Below are 23,241 nucleotides of genomic sequence, written 5' to 3'. Positions count from 1 at the left end.
GGTACAGCTGAGGGTGTGTCCACGTCCCAGGCTTGCTGTGTGTCCAGGCTGTGCATTTTGTGTTAAAGGAAAAAAGAAGCTGCTCAGAACTAAACAAGGTGATGTGGCTCAATTTTTTACAACAACAAAAGGTAGCAGAGGTTATACCTGCAAACAGAAATGTTCATGTCTTTACTGCAGCTTCCTGCAGCCCTTGAGAGTGTGGGGGGAGATTCTGCTGAATAATCCCAATCCTTGTGGTGGTGAATTCTGCTGCAGAACTCTGCTGTAATCCTGTGCTATCTACTACAGTCCTGTCAATTTATAATTTATTTTTTTATTTTATTTTATTGTTTTGGCATGTTTTCTGCCTGTATTTTTAATGTTTCCTACCATCCAGCCTAGCACTTTGTCCTGTGAGTGTCTTTTCCCTTCCACTGCATTTCAGCCACCCCTGCCATTGTAGATGCCACATTCTTTGGGACCATGTATTTTAGAACCCCAGTAAGCGCAAGCCTCCTTTACCAGGATCCCCCAAAACATTTTGCAAACCTCTGTCATCTGCTTTCTCCAGTGCTATTAGCACTGTGATACTCCACATTCATACTGTGCCTCATACATGGTTTCAAACACTAATGAAAAGTCCCACCCCAGTGGGAATACTGATTTGGTGTCATTTGGGAGGGTTCATTTGCTATTTCCCTGAATTAAAGTATTGTGGCACACATTAGATGATTTCTTGTTGTCAAGATATTGTATCTACCTAATATTATTTGTGGCTTGTCCATGCACCCATTTCGAGACCCCCACACCACCACCCCACCCAGTTCAATCAGCCTTTGGGCCTTTGTATCAACTTCAGCAGACTCAAATGGGGCAGTGTAAGGACTGTCCAGAACAACAGAATAAACAAGTGATAAATTAAACCCACAGACCTCGGGAATTAACAAGCAAGCGATGAAAGAGACTTTGACAGGAACTAGAGCATGTTGGTCAGTGCCTGATGGACCATTTAGGCAACAATTTGGGCACAACCTTGGTCAGGCTGAACTTTGTCAGTGATTAGAAACATAAAATGTGGTTAACTTCATTATTATTGGACATTTGGAGTGAATTCAGATCATGTAAAACTTGTGATGGTCTGCTAAGAGGAAAGGAGTAAAGGGAAGAACCAATGTGGATCAGGAAGGCCAAGAGGAGGAAAATCAGAGGAGGAAATGAAAAGGAAAGGCTGCAGGCAGGTAGGCTGCAGGGCTGTACACTCATCTGACTGAGTCCTGTGCCTGAACACTGAAGTCGATTCTAATATTCAATCCTGATCTTTTTTTTCTCTTACTGTGCAATCTCCCTCTCTGACCTGGGTGTGCAATGGTCAAAAATGCCAACAACCTGAGAGACAGAGGTGTAAGCTGCAAGGTCTGGGTGTCAGCCTCTGGGCTCTCCTAGACCTGGATGTGTTTATATTTCCCAAGAGAACACAATCCTGTGTGCAAGTGCAGTTTGCCAGCAAACTTCAGTCTGGATTAGCAGGCAGGTAGGAGAGGATTTACCTGAAAAGACTGGAGGTGTGGATCAGTGTCTGGGTAAAGGGCCCAGGGTACAGACATGACCTGAGAGCTTGTGCTGATGTTGGAGGAGTCTGAGTGTGAGCATTCCTGTGAACCCAGAGAGGGAGCATGTGTGTTCCCCCCAGTGAGCCTCCAGCCTGAACAGCCCTAAGGGACAGCAGGACTGGGCTCTCTGCACTTGTGTGAGTGCTGGTGGCAAACCAGCTTGTCTGGGGCCATGTGTGTGTTCTTGCCACTGTGGGACTCACCCTCATTTCTGTCTGAACTTGCACATGTCCTCTTTGCCTGGATGACACCACAAACATCACATCCTTCACAAGCTCCACTGCATCACCTAAATAAAGCTGTCAGCAGCTGGCAAGCTCCAAGCTTCTTTGTTCCTCAGCTTTCACAGACTTCTTACATTCAATCAGGATGTCTATTTGATAGCAGGATAAAAAATTTAGAGCATAAGTAGAATAGATGGGGTCCTAAGAATGACATTCAGGTAATTAAAACTAATCAGTTTGTCACCACCATCTATAAATGTTTCCATGCTTGCATATCCTAAGGTACAGAAAACAGAAGGTCTTGGAAGGGTTATTTCACTTTTAGCTTAGATTGTTTGTTCTTCCTTTCCAAGAGGTTTGATCCTAGGTTTACAGTGTGGTTTCTGTGAAGGTTTGACATGTTTGCCACCTCTGGGTTCACCTGTAGACCTGCATTTTCTGAGGGGAACAGTAGTTCAGATACTGCTCTTGGCACTTATACAGTATTTCCAGGCATCCAGCATTTCTAACTTATCTGGGTTTTTTCAGCCCATTATAAGCAGTTTGTGTATATCACTTGTCCTTCTCATATTTCTGTGGTGTGTTAACACTAACTGTATCAAAGGGGCTAGCAGGAATTGCACAGCTGCATGACCAAACCTAAAACCATTAAAAGCAGCTAGGGAGGGGATGGATGGGAACAGAGGGATTGCTCAACCTCTCTGTTTCCATTTCTGGGTTTTAGTAAATCTTCCAATCTTCTCAAAAAGTTGACAACAAGTTATGCTTAAGTATGATATTTTCACTCCAATTCTAAAGGAATCTTAAAAATGAACCAGTGAATCCCAGACTGTTAAGCAGATGTAACAACATCACCTGGGTTCCATCATTAGCATTTGAATCACTGCAAAAAAGGTAGATAATTTCTCTAGCTGCTATTGCTGGCTGTTTTTTTCCTGATCTGACCTTTCTGCTACCCTACAGTCCACAGTACAGCAGCAATCCAGAAATCCTCAGACTGGACTAAATACCAAAAATGGTTTATGTGCTTGGCAGGTACTCAAAGTAGGATTAAATACAGTACATTTAACTTGCTTGCATTCTCATCATTCTTACTATCCTAAGAGAAATTTAGCAGAGGAGTATCTTAGATTTAGACAGGGTTTCATTACCTGAAAGGTTCTTTTTTATTTGGACTCTGCTGAGAGGAGCTTGAACATTAAACAGGAGCAGTGCTGTCGAGATAACTTCTCTGGAGGACAAACAGACAGAGACCAGATGAAAATGCTACTTCATGGCTTGTTATTCTCTCCCCTACTAGGTGCTAGTGAAGCTGGCAGAAAGTGTTTGGCAGCATCACATCTGCTCCAGCACAAAGTCAGCAGCTGTGGTTTTAGGATTTTACAGTAGTTTAAATTAATCCAGGAGATATTTTCATTTGCACAGAAGCAACCAATTGCATTCTGTGGGTTTTGTTTATTTTTTTTCCTCCCTTTTTCAGTTTCTGCAAAGCAGGACAGAGAAGAGGAACTTCTCTCAAGACAGATGGAGTAAATCAGCAACTTCCTACAAAGCAATAGCAATATTTTTAAAAATCCAACCCTATTCTACCTGTCTTTGCAAGATCTTATCTCCCTGTGAATGGATTGAGCTTCATTAGCAGCAGAAAACTGAAAAAGGCCGACAAGGGCTTCTCTTTCAGCTTCTAGCTGCTAAGTTAAATAAGGAAAACAGATTTGTTCTCCAAAAAATATTTCTAATTCAAATTAACATGCATGTGGATAAGAGAGATGGCTAATTTCCTCTAAAGATATACAGGCTATTCTGAGCTCTGCACTTAAGCAGATATTTTGGGATGTTTCTCTGTGCCTTCTGGGACCATCTACATTACACTTGGGGAGCTTTTAACTCTCTCACTGAGAGTTTTTCCAGCGGAACCTTTTATCTCAGCTTTCAATTTGCTCCCCTTATGACCCACGGGATTAAATCTTCACTTTAGAAACTGCCACACATAAATACTGAGTGCTGGAAATTTGATTGAGAGACTGTAAAGAAAAAGAACAAGAACAAGATTTGCTGTTTTTCTACACACTGTAACCTAAAATTTTAACCTAGAATGGATCATGAACTGCAACTGCCTACCTGTCTCAAATACTTCAAAATTCCCTGTAGCCTCTATCAGTTATTTTTCATCATTATTGATCAAGTACATATTTGTCCCAACTCACTAAGGGAGAAAGAATAATGCTCCAGTAAACCTCCCCAGTGTGAGCCAGTTTTACCATATTAAAAAAATTAATCTTCCTGCTATGTCATCAAAATTGGTCTTGGTTTTATTTTTATTTTCTTAATTTTGACATGTTTTACCAATTTCTTTCCCCCAGTTTTTCCTCATAAGCTGGAAACAAAAGCAAGCAATGAGTGGGTGAGTTTACTTCCCTCACTTAATATTGTAGTCACAGCTACATCTTTCCTTACTGATTAAATATAATACATGTTAAAAAATGCACCTCTTGAAAAATATTTAAATTATTTAAATTCAATACAAGTACTGTCAGTGATCATTAAATTCTGTTTTAATCTTCTGACTTGTCACAGATTAACTAAATCACTGACCCACAAAATTAGTTGCTTATGCCACTTCCAGGTGATTCACTGAACTGATCCTATCACAATGCAGATGAACACAATTAAAACAGGAGCAGGCCCTGCCATCCCCAGAAGATTCAACTGGATACATGCCTTTGTTTTAGCCTACCCTTCATGTGGTCTCTGTGCTTGTTTGAGTTAATCAGCAAGAAATGAAGCCACTCAGAAAGTTTCTTTTGATGACAGGAGAAAATGATATCTAGTTAAAATTCAGCCATGATCAAAGGCAGAAATGATACAAAAGACTGGAAGGGAACCTGGCACCAGATGGTAGAATGAGACCACAAAGGGACAGCAGTAATAAATATGATTCTATATCCAGGAGAACATGTGCAAAATAACATCCACTGATCACCAGATCCTGCTATAAGCACACAATATTATTTAAATTCAATCATTAAAAAGATAGAGCTGACATAAGGACCTTGTTATCCTCTCAAAGGCTGCCTCTTATTACTCCCACATGTAAAGTAGCAAAGCAGGATTACTGCTGAGGGGTTCCTGGTGATGCATTTTGCTGGTTTTGTTCAAGATGAGGCCCAAAGGTGACTCTGCCTGACTCCCATAAAGCAAGAAAAATAATACAAATATGTTAGTGAATCATAGAACTGAATATATAACAGCTACAGGGAAAAATGTGTGCTCAAAAAAGCTCTGTGCTGAGAACTAAAGATCCTTCTTTTCTTCTGATCACAGATGGAGTATTAAAAATTAATGTAAGTTCTACCAGAAAAGAACTTGACAGTCCTATTTTGAGACTCATTTCACTTCATCTCTTCTCCCTGTCTCACAGAACATTAATGCCAAAACATTCAAAAGAAGTTCTCTGGGGCTTGCTTTTCACATTCACAGAGGTGCTGGGAAGCATTTTGAAAAAGTGATTTGAGTGCTGTAGTTTGTAGATACCTGATGGGGAAATACTTCAGAGACCCTGATGTTTTTAAAGCAAATCCTTGGCACTTTCCAAAGAAAAATAAGGCCCTCCAAGGCTGGCACTCCCCAGAAAACTGGGAATTCATCTCAGATAGACAGAACCAATAGCCAGTTCAGATGATACCAGCATCACAGCTCTGAGGATTTTAACTGCACTTTCAGAAATACACTTCTGAGACACAAGTCTGACTTAACACCAGGAGAAAAATGGTGTTAAATTAAAAATAAAATGTTTTAAAAGATATTTAAGCACTTTAAAATTACATTGCAATATACTGGGAATCCATACCACACTCAATATCTGTACCATGATAATATGCGTCTTAATATTTGTTTTTTATATCAAGGTTCCAACTCTTTAGAGTGGCACAACCTATAAAAAATAAACAGAGAGTCTTTTAAAAGATAAGGATGGTCTTTAGTTCAAATTTTATTTTCTGCATTTATTCATAGAATTTACAAAACATCTTTCAGTGTATCAAAACATCTACCAGTGGAAACTTCAGACCAAATATCAAACCATCTTTTTTCTTCCCAGACAATCCTTGAAAGACAGTATCTCTAGTCAGTGGTATTCAGGCATGCTCCACTCATCATGCTCAGATTAAAGATGTGCTGAATTGCCCACAGGCACCAAAGGCACTGGAGAGAGACAGCAAAGGGCAGAGACTGGGTTGGAGGCTGCCCTTGGGGTCGTGCTGGGATTTCCAGCAGCATGATAGCCAGCCCCACAGAGCCATCACAAACAGCTGCTGACCCCAGTGCTGTTCTCCCAGCTTCACCAACATCTACATAACTCATGCCAGACCCCCATGCAGCATCCTGGCTCCCCAGGTTTGTAAGAAACCCATTAGTTTCTAGATTCCAATTTCAAATGTAGGTTGCAGGAAGCCCTGTGTGAGAAAGGCAAGGGGATGGTGCTGTGTCATTTCCAGGGTTGCCTCATGGCTTGTGCCAGGGTCCAGCAGAGAGCTACAGAGTCCTGCAAGCACTGCTGTGTGCCACCCTTCAGCCAGGCTATTGTGCATGCAAAGACATGAGAGCATGAGTGCTTCCATTTCGGGAGAAGCATTAACAAATTGGAGAGGATTTGCAAAGAGGCAACAAATTGGATGAGGCTTAAGCATTGACTCATCATGAGAAATAATTTGAGCTGTTGAATTAGTTTTTTCTTGGCCAAATAATGGCTACTTTGACAGTCAAGGGTCTGAAAAAATAACTTGAATAGAGCAGGCCAAGGCACAGTTGTGAGGGGTCAAGAGAATGAGCACAGGGCAGTAGGGAAGGTAAAAGAACAGCTGTAAGGTCTCAGTTACTAGCCACAGGCTAAACTGTGGGAGCAATACCACTCATGGGCTAACTCTAGGAACATGTCCATCAGTTAGTCAAATACTCTTCTCTGCTTTTCTAAAAACCCAGCATCCTGGAATAAAACCTCTGGCACTGTAAAGTGATCCAGTGCTACTGATACCATCATGTTTCCTGGTTAAAGAGCTGATCCAGAACCACTGAATTCTGAACAGGTATGAGAAATGCCTTTTCATTCACATATCAAACTGAGCTCTATGAAAGAGATTTCTTCAGCCTACAAGGCTTCAGGACAAGACATTTAGGAGCTCCTAGGCTGTCACTGGTCATTCCAGTCATATCATTAACAACCTGAGCTACTGTGACGCTGAGATCCCTATGAAAACTGGGAATTTGCATTTTTCTAACTTTCCTCAATTATTATAATCACTGAGTTATCTTTTACTATCATCAGGGAGATAAAAAGAACTAGTGTCTCATCAAAAAAGATTAACTTAACTGGTCAAAATTGTTGTCAGTCAGGACCTGCCTTTAAAGCACTGCTAAGCAGGACAAATTTGGAGAACAGATATCCAGAGAAATTCCTGAGTTTTTCCATTTCCTTGCAGATTATTGTGCTAGACAGAGCATGATTCACACCTTCTTTCTCCCTGGAGTTAGCTGCATGGTGCCAGAGGCAAGTCCAACCTCTGTGAGAAATCCAGGATGTCAGGGTAAACTACATACTGCATACTACTTATGTTGGTCCTCTTCTGCTTCCAGTTGCCAAAAAACAGCCACCCTCAAATCAATGCCATGGCAGTGGGGGAAATCGCAAAGCTGAAGGTCCTGGGATCCATTTATCTGGGTTTTTTGCAGGTTCATGTGGTGATATGAAAATCAACCAAAAATTCAAAAGCTGGGCTGAACCTGAGAGCATCAGATTTGGACATAGAGGCTCTGAAGTGCCAGGGCAATTACAGACATTCAGCCATTGGAGAAAGAGCCTGAAGAATCCCACTATGCATCCACATGGGGTAGGTTGAATTTCCATCCAATCTTCCCTTCATTATGCTTATTAGGACAGTAGGTGGGAAGATTTATGGAAGCTCTAACAGTAACAATTTTATTTTTATGAAGAATTCATGCTGAATACCTTGATTCAGCCATAAATGGATATCTGGTAATTTTATCTGGAAGGGAGAATGTGACAGTAGTCATATTATTACTCTCTGTGTACCACCCACTGCAGAAATCAGTAGGCTGTAATCCCAGGGGACAAAGTAAATTCAGTAAGATTCTTGGGTTTATTCCTTTATCAGCTGGCTTTCTTGAGCACAAAGACTGTGAGGAGCACAGCTTTCTTCCCAGTTTTTTTAATTTGCATTTTGCAATCCTGCTCAGCTGCACAAAATTAAAAACTGAAAAGGCTGTCAGTAGAAAACTGATAAAAGACAACAAAGAAACCCCACAGAAAACCAAAACCACAGAGGAAAAAAAAAAAAAAATTTTAAAAAAGACTACCATCATAATAGCCCGAAGGAATCCATCAAGGAAAGAAGGTCTGAACAGCCTGCCTTTCAGCTGACATGAGAAACCAGAGGGCAGGTAGCAACTTTACAAGCTGACAAAGGTGGAGGAAGCATGGGAATTGACTGAGCTTCCAGCAGTGGGTAAGGGAAGGCAGGCTGGCAGAGATGCAAAGAGCAAATGCTGCTCATGCCTCTGTTCAGCTCTAGGCCAGAGATGAAAATAATTGAGTAGGAGGTAATTTATGAATAAGAAGAATAAACAGGGGGGTTAAGGAAGGAAGGAACATACCCTGGGTTTGAATAGCTTTTCAGAACCACTGTCACTGTGTTCCTCTGGGTCTGGGGGCTGGCTGGAGTGATTGCAGATGCTCAGCAAGCCACAGACACCCACCAGAGAGAGGACAGCAGGAGTGTGCACAGCAGCCTGAGAAAGGCCAGGGAGAGAAAGGGCTCAGAGGTGTGACTGTCAGAGCACTGCAGTGCAGGGTCCTTGATGGCCACACCATCTGCATTTTCAGTCTGCTTGACATCTCTTTTGTCCCTTAGAAAAACATGAACCTTAGATTACATTTCCATTCAGTGCCATTAAGGTGGTTTGCCAGGGTATACAATCATCACATTTTTGGGTTTTTATTTAATGTGATTCATTCAGTGAACAGACTTCATAGCTGAGATGGTCTTACATGATCTTCTCAAAAGATTTCTGCAAATTGAGACTTGAAGTCTACTGATGAAAACTTTCAAGTAAAATCTTGGCTTACCTCCACTGAAGTCAGTAAAGTCAGGATCTTTCCCTGGACTTATTTTCTGGTTCAGGAATCCCACTAACAAAATGAGTGGGATGTAATACACAGATGGGATATAAACAGCCCTCAGAAGAGAGGCAGAGGCATCATCCCTCCTTTGTGATAAATGCCCTACCCTGAACTTCACCATCCTGTACAGGGACTCTGCTTTCTCTCATGCATAGCATCTCAAATTTCTATCAAAATAGCAGCCTGGCCAAGGTGGTGTTCTCCAAGAAGACAGAGCTGTCACACCCAGAGAAGAACATTGAAGCTCCATCTAGAAAAGCTCAAAAAGGAGCTGTAACTTCTACACATGCAGCTGTGTTTTATGAGTAAAGGGTGTCTACCACTCCTTTTCTTGCATGGTGCTGGCACAGCAAGTTCCCCAGGATGAGACGAGGAGAAGAATCCTAATCTTGTATCCTAAATATCTTTCTCCCAGAAATTCAGCTCTGTCAATTCTGATATATGTTTAACCATTATGAGAAGCACAGTTCTAAATGCCTGAGAAACTTTGAGCAAAATACCAACAGACAGATTCAGGATGACTTTGTCTTCCATTCCTGGGTATCTTCTAAACCACATTTCATATACAGTAATTTCACGATTATAAGTGTCCCCTGATTATAAGCCGCATGTCCTGGTGTCAGCAACTGTCTTGGGTTACAATACAGAGTGTGATAAAAGGTATCTGTTCTATCACCATCTGTTGAGGGTGGGGGCAGTGATTTTTATCTCCGTGGCAGATATTCTGCTAATGGGCCATCCATTGAAACCAGGCAGGGCATTGTTCTTTATCTTTTCACAACCCATCCTTCCTCCAGAGAGTAATTTTCTGCTAATGGCCATTGAGTCCCACTGTGGGACTGATAAAATTACTGCATCCCATTGGAAGTTGTTCCAGCCAGGGGGAAGAGCCCAACATTTCTTACCAAGATAAAAACAGAGGTTTTGGGACACTAAGGAAGCCCCTTTCTCCACTGGACTCCAGAGGAAAACCGGATTTCTCCACATCACCACTGGACCTCCGGAGGGAAACTGCACCTTGTACAGGAGCACTGCTCCAACTGAGCCACATCTGTCACTGCAGGAGGATGCAGCCACCATGGAATGGGACTGCTGCCAACACCCTGCCTGACGGGTGTCAGGTTATACTCTGACTTTGTCAGGGTTTGGAGTTTGTTTCTTTGTAGTACTGTATTTCTATTTTAATTTCCCTAGAAAAGAACTGTTATTCCTAATTCCCATATCTTTACCTGAGAGTCCCTTGATTTCAAAATTATAGTAATTTGGAGAGAGAGGGTTTACATTCTCCATTTCAAAGAGAAGTTCCTGCCTTTCTCAGCAGACACCTCTCCTCCAAACTAAAACAGTAAATTTTCGTTCTTTGTCCATATATAAGCCGCACCTGATTATAAGCCGCACTCTGGGTTCGGACCAGAATTTTAGTCAAAATGGTGCGGCTTATAATCGTGAAATTACTGTATTTTGATCTTTTCCTGGCAGTGTGGTCTTTCATCTGTCTGTACCTCAGGTGTCCTGAGGACAGCAGTTCTAATACTTATCTGGCTTCCAGCAAGGTATTAAGAATAAAAGGATAATGAAGTATTCAGGCTACTGTGTGAGAAGCCCAAAAGATATTTTAAATGCCTAAAGCAGGCTTCATTAACAATGATAACAATAAGGGTCTGATTAGCTGAAAAGCCAGATTTCAAGCTGAAAGCCAGTCTGAGCTAAGAACTGCAAGGAATGATCAGCAGCTTTTTGTAACACAAAGGTCACATGTCACTAATCAAAATTTTGTTTTCCCATGATAAAAGACAAATCTGAAACATAAGACCTAAAACATGTTTAAATATTTCCATGGAGGCACACACACAAACCACACAAATCCAATCTCCAGTCCATGCCATGGAGCAAGGGCACTGAGCAATTTACTGGGTTTCAGAAAACATTCTGAAAATGTGCATCAGGGCTGCCAGCTGAAAGCAAAGAGAACAGAGAAGTTGGATACATAAGGATAGGAATTATAAAAGTGAAAAGAAGGTGGTAATGAGTCTGCCACTTATGGTCAGGCTTCATTGAGTACAGTTTGAATGCTATGCCTTGGTTGGAAAAAAACCTCAAATTGGGAAAGTGGGCTAAGTAAAACTATTCTAGTGTTAGGCATGAGGAATTTTCTTGGGAAGTGTTTGAAGATTTCAATCAATTTGGTAAAGGAAAGAAAACTTGGAAACGTAAAGATATGTTAGATAGTTTGCTCCAAATTTGCTGGATACAAACCTGTATATGACACAGCAGGATGCAGTGAGATGGATGAAACATGCACCACAAAACTTAGCTTCTGTCCCAAAGGAGATGTTTTTGGGTATTTCTTGGCATCTTTATTGTCTGCAGTGGACTGCTCAACAATTTGCACTCTTGTGATAATGGATTGTACACTGAAATGAAGGTGCTTCACTTGTAGTTTATAGTATTTTCAGGCATCTAGTTAAAAAGTGATGTCAGTGGACTGGAATAATCTGTAGTTCTTAACACTCAAAACTACCACTAAAACCATCTGGGCCCTATGACATCTAACATACCTGCTTTGCAATATGTTTCATTTGCATAGAGAATGTATGAGAAGCCTGGCTGGGAGCAGCTCATGGTTCATGCATTGCTCACTTACAGAAAAGAGCAGAAGCACCAAGTTTGCATCATGCACCCTCCTGTCCTGGCAAGGAAAATCTGACATTAAAGGGAGAAGAATCAGAGATGTGCAGAAATGGGACCAGTCATTTGGCCTGTTTCCTACTCATAAGCCACAGGGAAAAGCAGCTCCAGCTCAGAGAAGGAGCTGGCTGCAAATACTGTGCCAGGTGACATTTTTCTCCCCCAGGCTTCTGGTACTGAAAGAAACTCATATATTTACAACCTTTCTTAAGGTCATCTCTGCTGTGTCTCCAGCTGAGCCATTAAATATTAATTGGACTACTTTCCAAAAATAAAAAGCAGAACCTCTAATTTACTTGTGTAATTAACACCTCCCACAAACCAGGTGTCCTCCTGAACCAGACTGAAGAAGCCATTTGCTCTTCACAATACTGAAATATGCCAAATGCTTTTGAGACAGACACACAGTTGCTTGTTCATTCCATGTGCACAAGTAATTATTTGGGGGCAAAAAAGCACCTCAAATACAACAGAAAATACAGAAAATATGCCCTCTTGGTGATGTAGTCAAACCTTCCCACTCACACTAAATACTTCTCTTCAGTTTGAGTTTTGTTTTTGATTTTTTTAAGCATTCCACTTAGAGGGGCTTGAGTATCTTGCTATAAGTTTGGGCGGGGGGGTTTGTTGATTTTTTTTGTTGTTTGTTTGTTTTCTTTGGTTTTGTTTAGTTGGGGTTTTTTGTTTGTTTGTTTTTTGTTTTTTTTTTTTCCAATAAGGCTCAGTGCTAAATTTATCAAAGAACTCAGATTTTAACCTGCAGTTGTAAAGAGCATGATCAGTCTCTGGTCATATCCAAGAACCTACATTAAGAAACTTGGATTGTCGCTTAGAATCTAGAGCCTTTAAAGTTGGAAATTACTTTTGAGGTCATAGACTCTGGCTGTAAACATATTTAACCATGTAACAAGCCTAACATTGCAATTAGCTTTGAAATTTAAGTTCAATACCAGCATTACTCATGTTAAGACAAGGTAAATATGTATTCAGTAATCACTGAGCTGCACAGATTATTTGCAGAAGTTTATTAGATGCTCATTTACTCATTTTATTCAGATGAATAACACGCCTGCTCTTCAGTGAGGCTAAGGAATTTGTGGAGAGAAAATTCACAGAATTTTAGGTCTTCAGTGTTCAGCTGCCATCTAAGCTCAGAGACACTAAAGTTCTCATCCAAGAAAACTAGTTTTGTAGTGAAGCACATCCCTCCTGTCAGGATTTAGCAGGCTGAAAGCCGGCTCATACCTAAACCTTTTGGGACTCTGTAGTCTAAGCAATATTGACTTTGTTGCCTCAAAACTGTCTGTCAGTCTCGAGCTTACCTGGGGGAAAAAAAAGAAAAGCTTTATTTTCTTCTTGAAGAGGGGACCCCCTTTTTCATATACGAATATCAGAGCACTCACCTATGAAATGAGGCACACAGACTCAATTTCTTCCTCTGAAAAGACAGAATGCCATCCTGGTTCTCACCTGAAAATATCCAAATCATCAGGCTTGGAAATATTTTGGTGAAGGTACATTAGGAATTAAAGTTTAATGTCTCCTCAGTTGCACAGACTAATTAAAGGTTGTTGTGCTGCAGAGTTTATACCCTCAGTGCCATCAGGTGGAGGATGTCATTCAGGGGAGGTGCAGTTCTCAGCTCCAGTCTCTGCAGACAAAATACAAGTTTGGAGAAGAGGAAAGGACTTTGTGAATTTGAATTGCAACCAGGAGCTGAAAAACCACATCCAATAACTTTCTGGGGGCCCTACTGCTCTGAGACAATTTCTCGTGCGCTCTTTTAGGAATTTGCCATCCCTTCCCCTCAGCAGCGGCAGGTGGGTGACAGCACCTCCTGCTAAGGAAATCCCAGTTCCAGGCAGCTCCTGCTGACCCCTGTGGCATGCCCACCTCCACAACACACCTGCTGAGTATCTGACAGTCTCTTGTCTCTTAGCAAAGGCACCCCAGGCCCTTGGGCAGGGAAGGCAGAGGAAGTTTCCCAGAGCACTACCTTTGAGCTGGCAGGAGTGTGTCAATGGCAAGAGGCCACCTTGGATACCACATCTCAGCTTTGCTGGAAATCTTCTGATCCAAGCTAAACCCTGGTGTCAGGACTGTGTACCCTGTTTTGTCTAAAATGTCAGTGTGCCAGTAAGAGGGAGCCCACAACCTCTGGTGAATGTTCCCATCATGTAAGATATAGTAGCACTAAATCCTTGGATACTTTTTGTGGCATTCCAGGACAATGGGGGTAGAGTGTGGTTTCCCTCTAGCTCCTGTCCCTGAATAACCCACAGCATGGGGAATGAAGCACAAACCTAATGAGCTCTGCCTGTGTCAGGAAGCCAAGGGAATGAAAGTGAGACCTCTCGCTGAATGTTTCCTGCTTTGTTAGAAAAGTAGAGCAAGACCTTCTCTGGTGGGGAGTGGGTGGTGAGAAGAACAAGAGAGAAAGGAAAAATTTACCTGAATACTGAGCAGGGGGAGATGCTTTTTGGTAATGCTAAACAAGGCTGTTAAGCTTCATTGCAAATCAGGACTGAGAGCACTACAGCTCTCCTTGCCCTTCCTGAATTTTTGGTCTGCAGCACTATAGATCTTGGCTTCCTAATTCCATGTGGAAATGAAATCTAAAGGATGTTCTGCAACACCTAGTGTAGGCTCAAATTTTTTTTTTTTCCATCTAGACCTGAGCACCTCCAGAAATACTCAATTCTTAGTGAGGTTGAGTGCTATTTTAGACTGGTAGATGTATGTGTCATTAATTATCCTAATAGCAGAGGTAGTGTTTAACTAGGTTCTGGTTTATAACTTTAAAATGTGGCTTATAACTTATTAGCTTTAGAAGTTTATTACTGTAATAGCTTTAAAGTTTATTATTTATTAATAATAATGCTTTCATTTGTATGTCTTGGTGGTGACAGGGTAATACCTTTAACTGTATGTGACATATTCCATTCCCAAAGTGAGGACCAGTTTGTTTAGGAAGCCAAGGGTAAACTAACAACTGTAGGTATCATTAAGCTCATGTTTATTCATGGACAGCTACTGTAGGCTATTAAAACTTTTTGGCACAAAACTGACTAAAAAATTACTGAAAATTTAGCATCCCTCCCACTCCCCCCAGAGTTATCAGGTCCTTATGTTGCAGCTGAAATGAGAGACTGAAACATCAGGTTTTTCTAGCAGCATGGAAGAGGGGGAGGCATGGGGAGACAGGAAGACATTTAAACTGAAAAGATTCCACAGACAACTTTTTTTTTTCTGAAATACTGTATTTACACAAAATTGAAGAGAGTACAAATACTTTACTAAGAAGACAAAACCATTATAGTACATTCAGTTAAACACAGGCAGAGCTATAGATGCAAAGCATAGAGGCCTAAGGTATTTTCATGGGAGAAAGAAAAAAAATAAAAGAGCATCATAAAGGCCCCAGAGATTAAAAGCAGGAGGTAAGAGAACACTGTATTTGTTAGGCAGCATCATCTTTCCTTGACTTCAGTGGGATTGAACAAGACACTCTCCTTCCTCACTGTGGATGGTGGGAAAAACCCTCTCAATGTGCTGACAGCTCAACACTGATTTTGCAAAACTGTTGAGTGTGTACTTAATTTTTCAGCATGGAAATAGAACTGTTAGCTTCAAAGAAAATTATATTTGTGCCTAATCACATGCTTATATGCTTAGTTTTACCAGAAATAGCCTTCTCAATGCTTTGTAGGGTCAAGTGCATTGTTACATAAAAAATAAGAGTACTTTACTGTCATCTTTCTTTTTATTTTTCTTAAAATATATTTTAGAATTGCTTTTTTTCTGTCCTTATGTACTCAATTAGAAAATAGTAGTTTATTGAATGCCATAGAATTCTTAAATTTTAATAAATGTCTTACATAACCAACAGAATATTGTTCAAAAATAATTCCCACATTTTTCCAAAACCTCTTGAAATTTAAAAAGAAATAAAAGAGAAAAAATACATATAATAAATAAGCAGCTTTATATTTCTGGGTATTTGGCAGCAGGTCTGTTATAATATTTCTCACATCTCTTGTTGTCAGTTAAAATCACCAGATTAATTTATCGTTATTAAAGAAAAGATTGTACAGTATTATGACAATCCACCATATACAGCCAATGCATGAAATATTTTACACATTATATATCCCTTAAAAAGAATTAATATATTTTAGCCTTTCCTCTGAAAACAGACAGCTTCTGAAGTAATATATCTTAAACACAATGGTATCTGTCACTTCTACTGATTTGTTTTTTCTGAATAAAAAGCTTGCTTGAATAGGAATACTAGCTCAGTGATGGAACTAAGTGCTATTTAACTAAATTCCGTACATGTCTTCGTTACTGTTGCTGCAATTATTGTAATCACATACCACTGAAGTGCTAAATATTAGTAACTCAGATATGTGGACTTTGGTTATGCTTGATAGAATACTGGCATATCAAATATATGTATCACTTCCTAAAGGCTATGTTACAATCATGATGCCTAGTAATAAATAATAATAATGATTAATAATAATAATAATAATAATAATAGTAACAATCTCAGATTCAAAGTGCTGACTCACTTGAGGCACCAATACAATAAATCAATCAATTAAAAGATCTGTTTTTAATGTTCAAAACTAACAGCAGATCCTGGGCTGCCAAGTTACATGTGCAGCACGGAGGACTCTGAACCTGTCCTTCCAACGTGGGGATTCCTGTGCTCCCAGAAGACTCTGGAACGTCATGTCTGATATGGAATGCTCTGAGACATACCAAGTGTTCACACATAAAACATTGAGAGCTGTCTAAGCTCCTCTAAATCCTCAAAAGGCTCTATGAAAGCCCCTCAAGTCAACTCTTTGCCATGGAGTGTTCTTGGCTGCAGACCAGGGAAGAGCCTTTTTGTGAAAGTCCACGATGAAATGTGTCCCATTAGTGCAGCCTTCACACCCTGGAGACGCTGTCAGCACGGTCAGCACGAGAGGAGAAAGGCAGTTTTCCAGCAGCAGCAAACACCTGTCTCCCTGGGGTGGGAGTGCTTTCATGGTGTCAGTTTGTTCTGTGCAAGCAGTAGTCGTTTTCAGTGTCGAGAGAGCTGTTGTACCCCGAGGATGGATACAGGTCCCTCTTAAGTATCCTGTTGACGATGTTGATCAGAACTTTTTTGTACTGTTGACGTAAAAGTGAGTAAACAAATGGATCTGATGCAGCCTTACTGTAGGTGAGGCACTTGCTTATAATTCCCCAGTAGTAATTTATGGTAACAAAAGGAATGAGCTCTATCAACCTGTTAAACATTAAAGAGAAATGGAAACACTTGAGCGTTATATTCACACTGAGCCCAGTGCTCAACTCATGCTTCATGAAACATTCAAGTAACATTTATTTTCTTACAGTACACAGTCCCTGCAGGAGAAGGGCCATGTACTTACTCCTCACATTCAATAAGGGCAAAGAGAACTTTTCTAGCAAGGCAGCTGGGAGACAAAATCAATTCCTACTACAGAAAGAGGGAAAAAGTGTTTTCAGTGGTAATGCTTCTGTGCAGAGGAGATAAAAGAGTGCTCCAGTTTACTGCTCACTTTCTGAATTTACTGAGCTGTGCTGGTAAGTGGTCAAATTTGTGGTGGCATAATTGACTACCTCTCTCCCACAGCAAGCCTGAGATAGACACATGTGGCTCGGGGCACCCAGACTCACTGACCTCAATTTCCTGAGTAGAGCTGTCTAGTGACACTTGAGACATTTGGCCATAACCCCATTGGCATCAGGCTGCTGCTACTGGAAGGTCTGCTTTAGATCTGCCAGCCTGGGTAAAGGGTTGGATACCATGCAGCATCTCAAATGACACCAGAATCGTGGTCTGGGTCACTGAATCCATCCCCTCAGACACAGACCAGCAAACCTTCATTACACCACCGTGGTGAATTAACATGGATGCAAAGCAGATTCATGTCAGACCACTGTAGTATGAAGAACAACCTGGCAGTATCTCAGGGTGGTCTGACTGGCACCTGCAATCCCATAGGATGCTTGGCAGCACACCTGCAGCTACTTAGCCGTGGAAGTTTTTGTGTGCATTTAGCTGACTTCTAGATTGGCCAAAGAAAGCAAGGAGACAGCACTTTTATCATCATTATATGACCAGTCAGCTACGTCCAGACCTGTGTCTCTGATCTGTGCTTCATGGATGATTAGTGGCCTCAGCACCTCAGCTGAGAGGGACGTATTAATCATGGGGGCAGAAACCACAACTAAGTTAAACAATTTTTCCACAGAAGTGAGGGCAATCCTTCAGACTATTCCAGCAAATGTGTCAGCCAGCTCATCTGCAGTGGCAAATCCTCCAGGAAGGTGGAAGGAACAGGGTGAGGAATTTTTATTTTGTGTGTATCTTTTGTAAAACCTTTTGCAGGAGCAAGAGTGTGCTACTTTGCTCTATTCATCCCAGAAGAAAAGAAGATGTTCTGGGAGATAAAATAGCCCTTTTCTGTACTCTAAGACATCATTATTTGAAGATGTAAGATCAGAAGCTTTCTTGAGGCTTGAAGAACTTTTTGTCCTCATTCCAAAATGCAGAGCTCCCGAATTGCAGGGTGTTGACTTTTGAAGCTGTTCCAGTCCCTCCTCATAGAACAGCTGACTTACCCTCATTTGGACTCAACATTGCTACAAGTGACAGGAAAATTTCTTATTTATATGGCTAAAAGTTAAATAATTCTTATGGCAAGTGCATTTAAAAAACCAGATTACTTCTGTTTGAAGCTGCTCAGAAAAAGTTCCAGTGAATTCAGAATAGGTAGAACAGGAAGATACAAAATATGAGAAAAAAATGTCCTATAAGTGACACTTGCTACATCTTGCTTAGGTTTATCCCATCCTGCATATTATCCTAATACAAGAAATATATAATTTATTATTACACAATGGATGTTTTTATAAAGACACTAAATAAGAAGAGTAAGATATCTTTCAGTCTTGAAAATAGATGTATTGCTATGTTCCCATTAATGCATTATGGATCCAAACTTAATTGCACTGAAGCCAACAGAAGAAAAATTATACAGATTTTAATAAGATAAAGGGTCTGGCCAAAACAAGTCAGACTTAGAAATACCCATCTGAATGCATCTTGGTATGATTTTCTTGTTTTCAGAGCTGTTACAAAGGAGATTAAATTCATCTGTTGTCTCTTAGTGAACAGATGAATATATTGCTAATAAGCCTAATCTCATTCTAATTTCTGAAGTGAGGAGCAAATACTGAGCTCACAATGCAACCTGAGTCACCAGGCCAGGAACAAGGCATCAGGGAGGATGGCTTTTACATTGCCTCCCCAGAGACAGCTTCGTGCCACCCTCCTAAAAACCAGAGTGAGGGAGGAACAGAGAAACAGGCACAGTAGCAAGTGCTCCAATCTCACCTCCATCACCACCTTCCATGAAGTGCTGTCTTGGCACTATCTTGTCTTTGAGACAAGGAGCCTTTTAGGATGTCCTCCCCAAATATTTCCCATTCTGCTGTCACTGAACCCTGTGACAGACAGAAACTGTACCTTGACACTCATTTCCATAAACCAGCCCTCAGCCTTCTCTGTGATTCAGTAGGTACCAGTTTGTCACACATAGAAAATGCACTATCTCATGTTTGCCAAATGCAAGGTCTGAAGAAGGAAGTAACTTTTATTTTAGAAGTTTATGAGAAATACCTGCACCATGAAAAATGTGGCCATGTTTGGAATTTGCTGAGCTTGGTAATGTTCAGTTGGAAAGAAGATGACAAAATCCACTTTGCTCAACATAATTAGTGATTATGGCAAAAGTGAATAGAACATGACTCAAAATGTATTGAACAATGATAAATTAACCTTTTAACTATGTGATGTAATGTTAATATTTGTAATAACCCTTTCAGCTGCAGAAAAAAAGATGTAGTTATCCAGGCAATTAGGAAGGAATCCCTTCCAACATGTAGATGGGAACTGAAAGAAATGTCACCTTAAAAATTCTAAAAATGTTGTCTGTTTAGTGCACTGGCCTTAACCTGCCCCCTACTCCTCTCAGAAAAGGTCAGTGACACGGACCATACTGGCCTGTATGTGTGTGACTGGCCAATTTCTGTGAGCTGCTGTGGCTGCAGACACTGGCAGCTCGGTAACAACCTTGAAGAAGCCCTCACCAGGGGTTTTGCACACCAGTTCACCTCCCTCAACAGTAGTCAGCACTTTTCAAGGTTGTCTTGAACACACTGTGAAAGTGGGAAATATTTATAAAAATCACTTGTGAAAGATGTAGCCCATTTCAGTTTAGAGATGAAAGGCTAAATGCTGGGATGCTGCAATTCACTGTGGTTACACTGACTTCCAGCTGACTGGTTTATACAAGATTTAAAAGTAATAATAATCATCTATTGTATGAAGACTACACAAGTAGATAACAACAATGATGCATGGACACTTCAAAAGCTTCCAACCACCAGGATGAATGCCTATAATTCTGTCCAGTTCAGGTACATGGTGTTTCCTATACATTTAAGGCGTCCAATTATTGTTTTTCCTGGGGAATAACTTTTACACCTCATCACAAGTCTGTACTACGCCATTAGCAATATATTTAGAGGCACTAATGTTTCCAGACTGAAATCTTATCTGACAAATTATCAACCTGCACAAATTTAAATTATATCAACCCAGCTTCCAATAGCAGCAAGCTTGTCCTTATACCAAAAAAACTCACAAAAACAAACAAACAAACAAAAAACCCCAACCCTACCCTCTCCCCCAAAAAAGGAAAACACAACAAAAACCCTAAGCTAATTAGGAAAGTCTGTCTGTTTTCCTCTCTATTGCTAGGGTTCTGCTAATAATGAAGGGTGGCAAGTCTTTTAAACTGCTTTTATCTCCTACTGGCATGTAATTAATTCCCGGTACTTGTCCTAAAAGCCACTTTCTTTTGGCAGAGGTGCCCAGACCTGGCTGCGATGAGGGAAGGAGAGTCAGGTCCTGCCGGAGCTGCTCCCTAGGACTGGGTGTGAGGACAGGAGCGGTGTGTCAGGGTGTGTTTGTGGATATGTTTGTGTGCTCTGCCCCCAAAATTAGCCGTAGGACCTCTGGGCACCTGTACATCACAGGACATCCTGATCCCACCCCGACAGGGGATACTAACCTGGTGATAATGTAAGGACCAAAACAGATCACGAACGACCCTATAAAAATACTGATTTTCTTGGTAGCCCGCTGCCTCCTCCTTTTTTGCTCGTTCAGACAGCGCTGCTTCACACTACGGAGGGAAAAGAGCCGTGAGGGTGTTAAGGGAAGAAGGGAGGAGGTGAGACGTGAGCCCAAGAAGCCTCTCCACGCCCGAAAGCCCCTGAGCCCGGGAAGGGAAGGCGAGAGGAGGGCAGCCCCTGGGGAGAGGAGGGAGCCCGGTCCGGGAAAAGGGCAGCCCCGAGGGAGGAGGGCAGCCCCTGGGGATGGGAGGGCAATCCCCCGGGGAGAGGAGGGCAATCCCCTCGGGGAGAGGAGGGCATTCCCCCCGGGGAGAGGAGGGCAATCCCCTCGGGGAGAGGAGGGCAATCCCCCGGGGGAGAGGAGGGCAATCCCCCCGGGGGAGAGGAGGGCAATCCCCCCGGGGGACAGGAGGGCATTCCCCCCGGGGGACAGGAGGGCAATCCCGAGCGAAGGAGGATAGCCCCAGCCCCGCCGAGCCTCGGGACCATCGCCCTCAGCAAAGCAGTGACTCCCGTTTGGAGGGAGCTCAGGCCAGTGGGATAACCCAGAGACCCCGATCAGCGTTTAGGCAGAGAAGGCTACAAATGCACAAGCCTCCGTTCCCGGCACTGTCTGAAACTAGCGGCAGGAGCGCTCTCCGTGCGGCCGGGCAGGCAGGAAAGGGTGCTGGAGAGGAGGGATATCGCTTCCTCCCGGGGTGACTACCGCGAGTGACCGGGGGCTGCGAATCCGAACGTGCACGCATTACCTGGGGTGGATATCCACCAGCAAAACCAGAGTCTGCATGGTAATAATGTCTATCCGCTTGCAGTGGAACCGGGCAACTTTCAACACCTTTAAGTAGGTGAAACACAAGATCACCAGAGATAGCATGAAACTGGTGGAGTGAAAGACAATGGTGAACACTGTAAACCTTCTCCTCTCCGTCTCTTCCTTCAGGTGTAAGGTGCAAGAGGCGTAAACGCTGTTGTAATCTACCCATGAGTAAAACAAGGATACCAAGGGGAACGAGAGGGAGTGGAGCCACGAGTAGCCCATCAGTATCACAGCGTCCTTATACCGCATCTTGCTGGTGTAGCTCAGGGGGAACACCACGGCAATCCATTTGTCGATGCTGAGCGCTGCCATGCTCAGCATTGTGTTGGAAGTCAGGAAAGTTTCCAGGAAACCCACCGCCTTGCAGACGCAGCCCCCGAGGGGCTGCTGGTTCCTCAGGATGCCCAACAGGGTAAAAGGCATGTTCAGAACGGTGAGAAGCAGGTTGCAGAAGGATAAGTTCACCAGGAAAACCCCGGCGACCTGCTTGCGGATCTCCGTACTGTAGACGAAGCATAGCAGCACCAGGAGGTTGGAGAGCAGAGAGACAACCAGCACCAGCACGAGGAGCAGCGCCAGCAGCACGCCTGCCAAGTCCATCTCTCAGCGGGTCGCCTGGAGCGGGCGAGGGCAGGAGGAAGGGGGCACCCGCGCCGGCACCGCAGCCTCGCCTGCCCAGCGCGGCCGCCCGAGCATGGTGCCGGCGGCGGGGCAGCGCCGGGGCAGCGAGGAGGGCAGGGGCGGAGAGAGGGGCGAGGGGAGCCGGAGCGGGCGGCTGGACGGGCCAGAGGGGAGGACAGGGACTGCGGGGCCGGGGCTCTCTGACGGCAGAGTCAGGCAGAGGGTGAACGGGGCAGGAGCCGAGGGTAGGGGCTGCGGGACACGCAGCTAGTGGATCGGGAGATAGGGGGAGATGGGGGTACTCGAGAATCGGAGCTGGAGGTAGGGGGCCCGAGGGGCCCGGTGAGCGGGGCTGGGGGAGCGGGGACTGGGGGAGCGGACAGGAGGAGCGGGGACAGGAGGAGCGGGGACAGGAGGAGCGGGGACAGGAGGAGCGGGGACAGGAGGAGCGGGGGGCAGAGGGGCTAGGGGAGCCGGGGCTGGGGGAGCCGGGACTGGGGGAGTGGGGGGCGGAGGGGCTGGGGGAGCGGGGCTGGGGGAGCCGGGGGGCAGCGGGGCTGGGGGAGCGGGGCTGGGGGAGCCGGGGCCCGGGGCTCGGTGAGCGGCGCTCGTAGCGGGGCTGCCGTGCGCTGTCCGCGGTGCTGGAGCGGGCTCTGCCCCGACGGCCGCCCCGCTCTGCCTTCAAGCCGCGGGGCGCGGCTCCCCCCGCGCCCCCGCCGTGCCCCGCCGCGGCTCCGCTCCGCCGGCCGCGCGGCCTCCGCAGGCTCTGAGCATCTTCCCCCGCTGCCCAGCCCCTCAAATACTCCAGCCGCGGAGCCTCCCGCAGCGACTCATGCGCAGACGAGCGGCTGCGAGGCACAGGCTCAGCCAGCGATCGCGGCG

General features: G+C 43.4%; 1 protein-coding gene across 1 annotated transcript; it reads right to left on the bottom strand.

Annotated features, from left to right (window-relative positions):
• Positions 1–15,079: 15,079 nt before the first annotated feature.
• Positions 15,080–22,446, bottom strand: LOC116997000 (G-protein coupled receptor 26-like). Its single transcript, XM_033061172.1, has 3 exons — positions 21,671–22,446; positions 20,858–20,971; positions 15,080–16,980 (listed from the first exon to the last, which is right to left on the bottom strand). The coding sequence occupies exons 1-3, from the start codon at positions 22,336–22,338 to the stop codon at positions 16,743–16,745; spliced, it is 1,020 nt and encodes a 339-aa protein (XP_032917063.1). The 5' UTR covers positions 22,339–22,446; the 3' UTR covers positions 15,080–16,742.
• Positions 22,447–23,241: the final 795 nt, after the last annotated feature.

This window comes from Catharus ustulatus, chromosome 5, assembly GCF_009819885.2.
Source record: "Catharus ustulatus isolate bCatUst1 chromosome 5, bCatUst1.pri.v2, whole genome shotgun sequence".
Classification (NCBI taxonomy): Eukaryota; Metazoa; Chordata; class Aves; order Passeriformes; family Turdidae; genus Catharus; species Catharus ustulatus.
This window is presented reverse-complemented; position numbering and strand designations above follow the sequence as displayed.

Bases quoted from the DNA above. Each gene is read 5' to 3' on its own strand.
- LOC116997000 (XM_033061172.1), bottom strand. From the start codon at position 22,338: ATGGACTTGGCAGGCGTGCTGCTGGCGCTGCTCCTCGTGCTGGTGCTG. The intron at 20,972-21,670 runs GTAATGCGTGCA...TTCCCTCCGTAG, and splicing joins CTGGTGGATATCCACCCCAG to TGTGAAGCAGCGCTGTCTGA. The intron at 16,981-20,857 runs GTTAGTATCCCC...AATGTTTAACAG, and splicing joins GGTCCTTACATTATCACCAG to GTTGATAGAGCTCATTCCTT.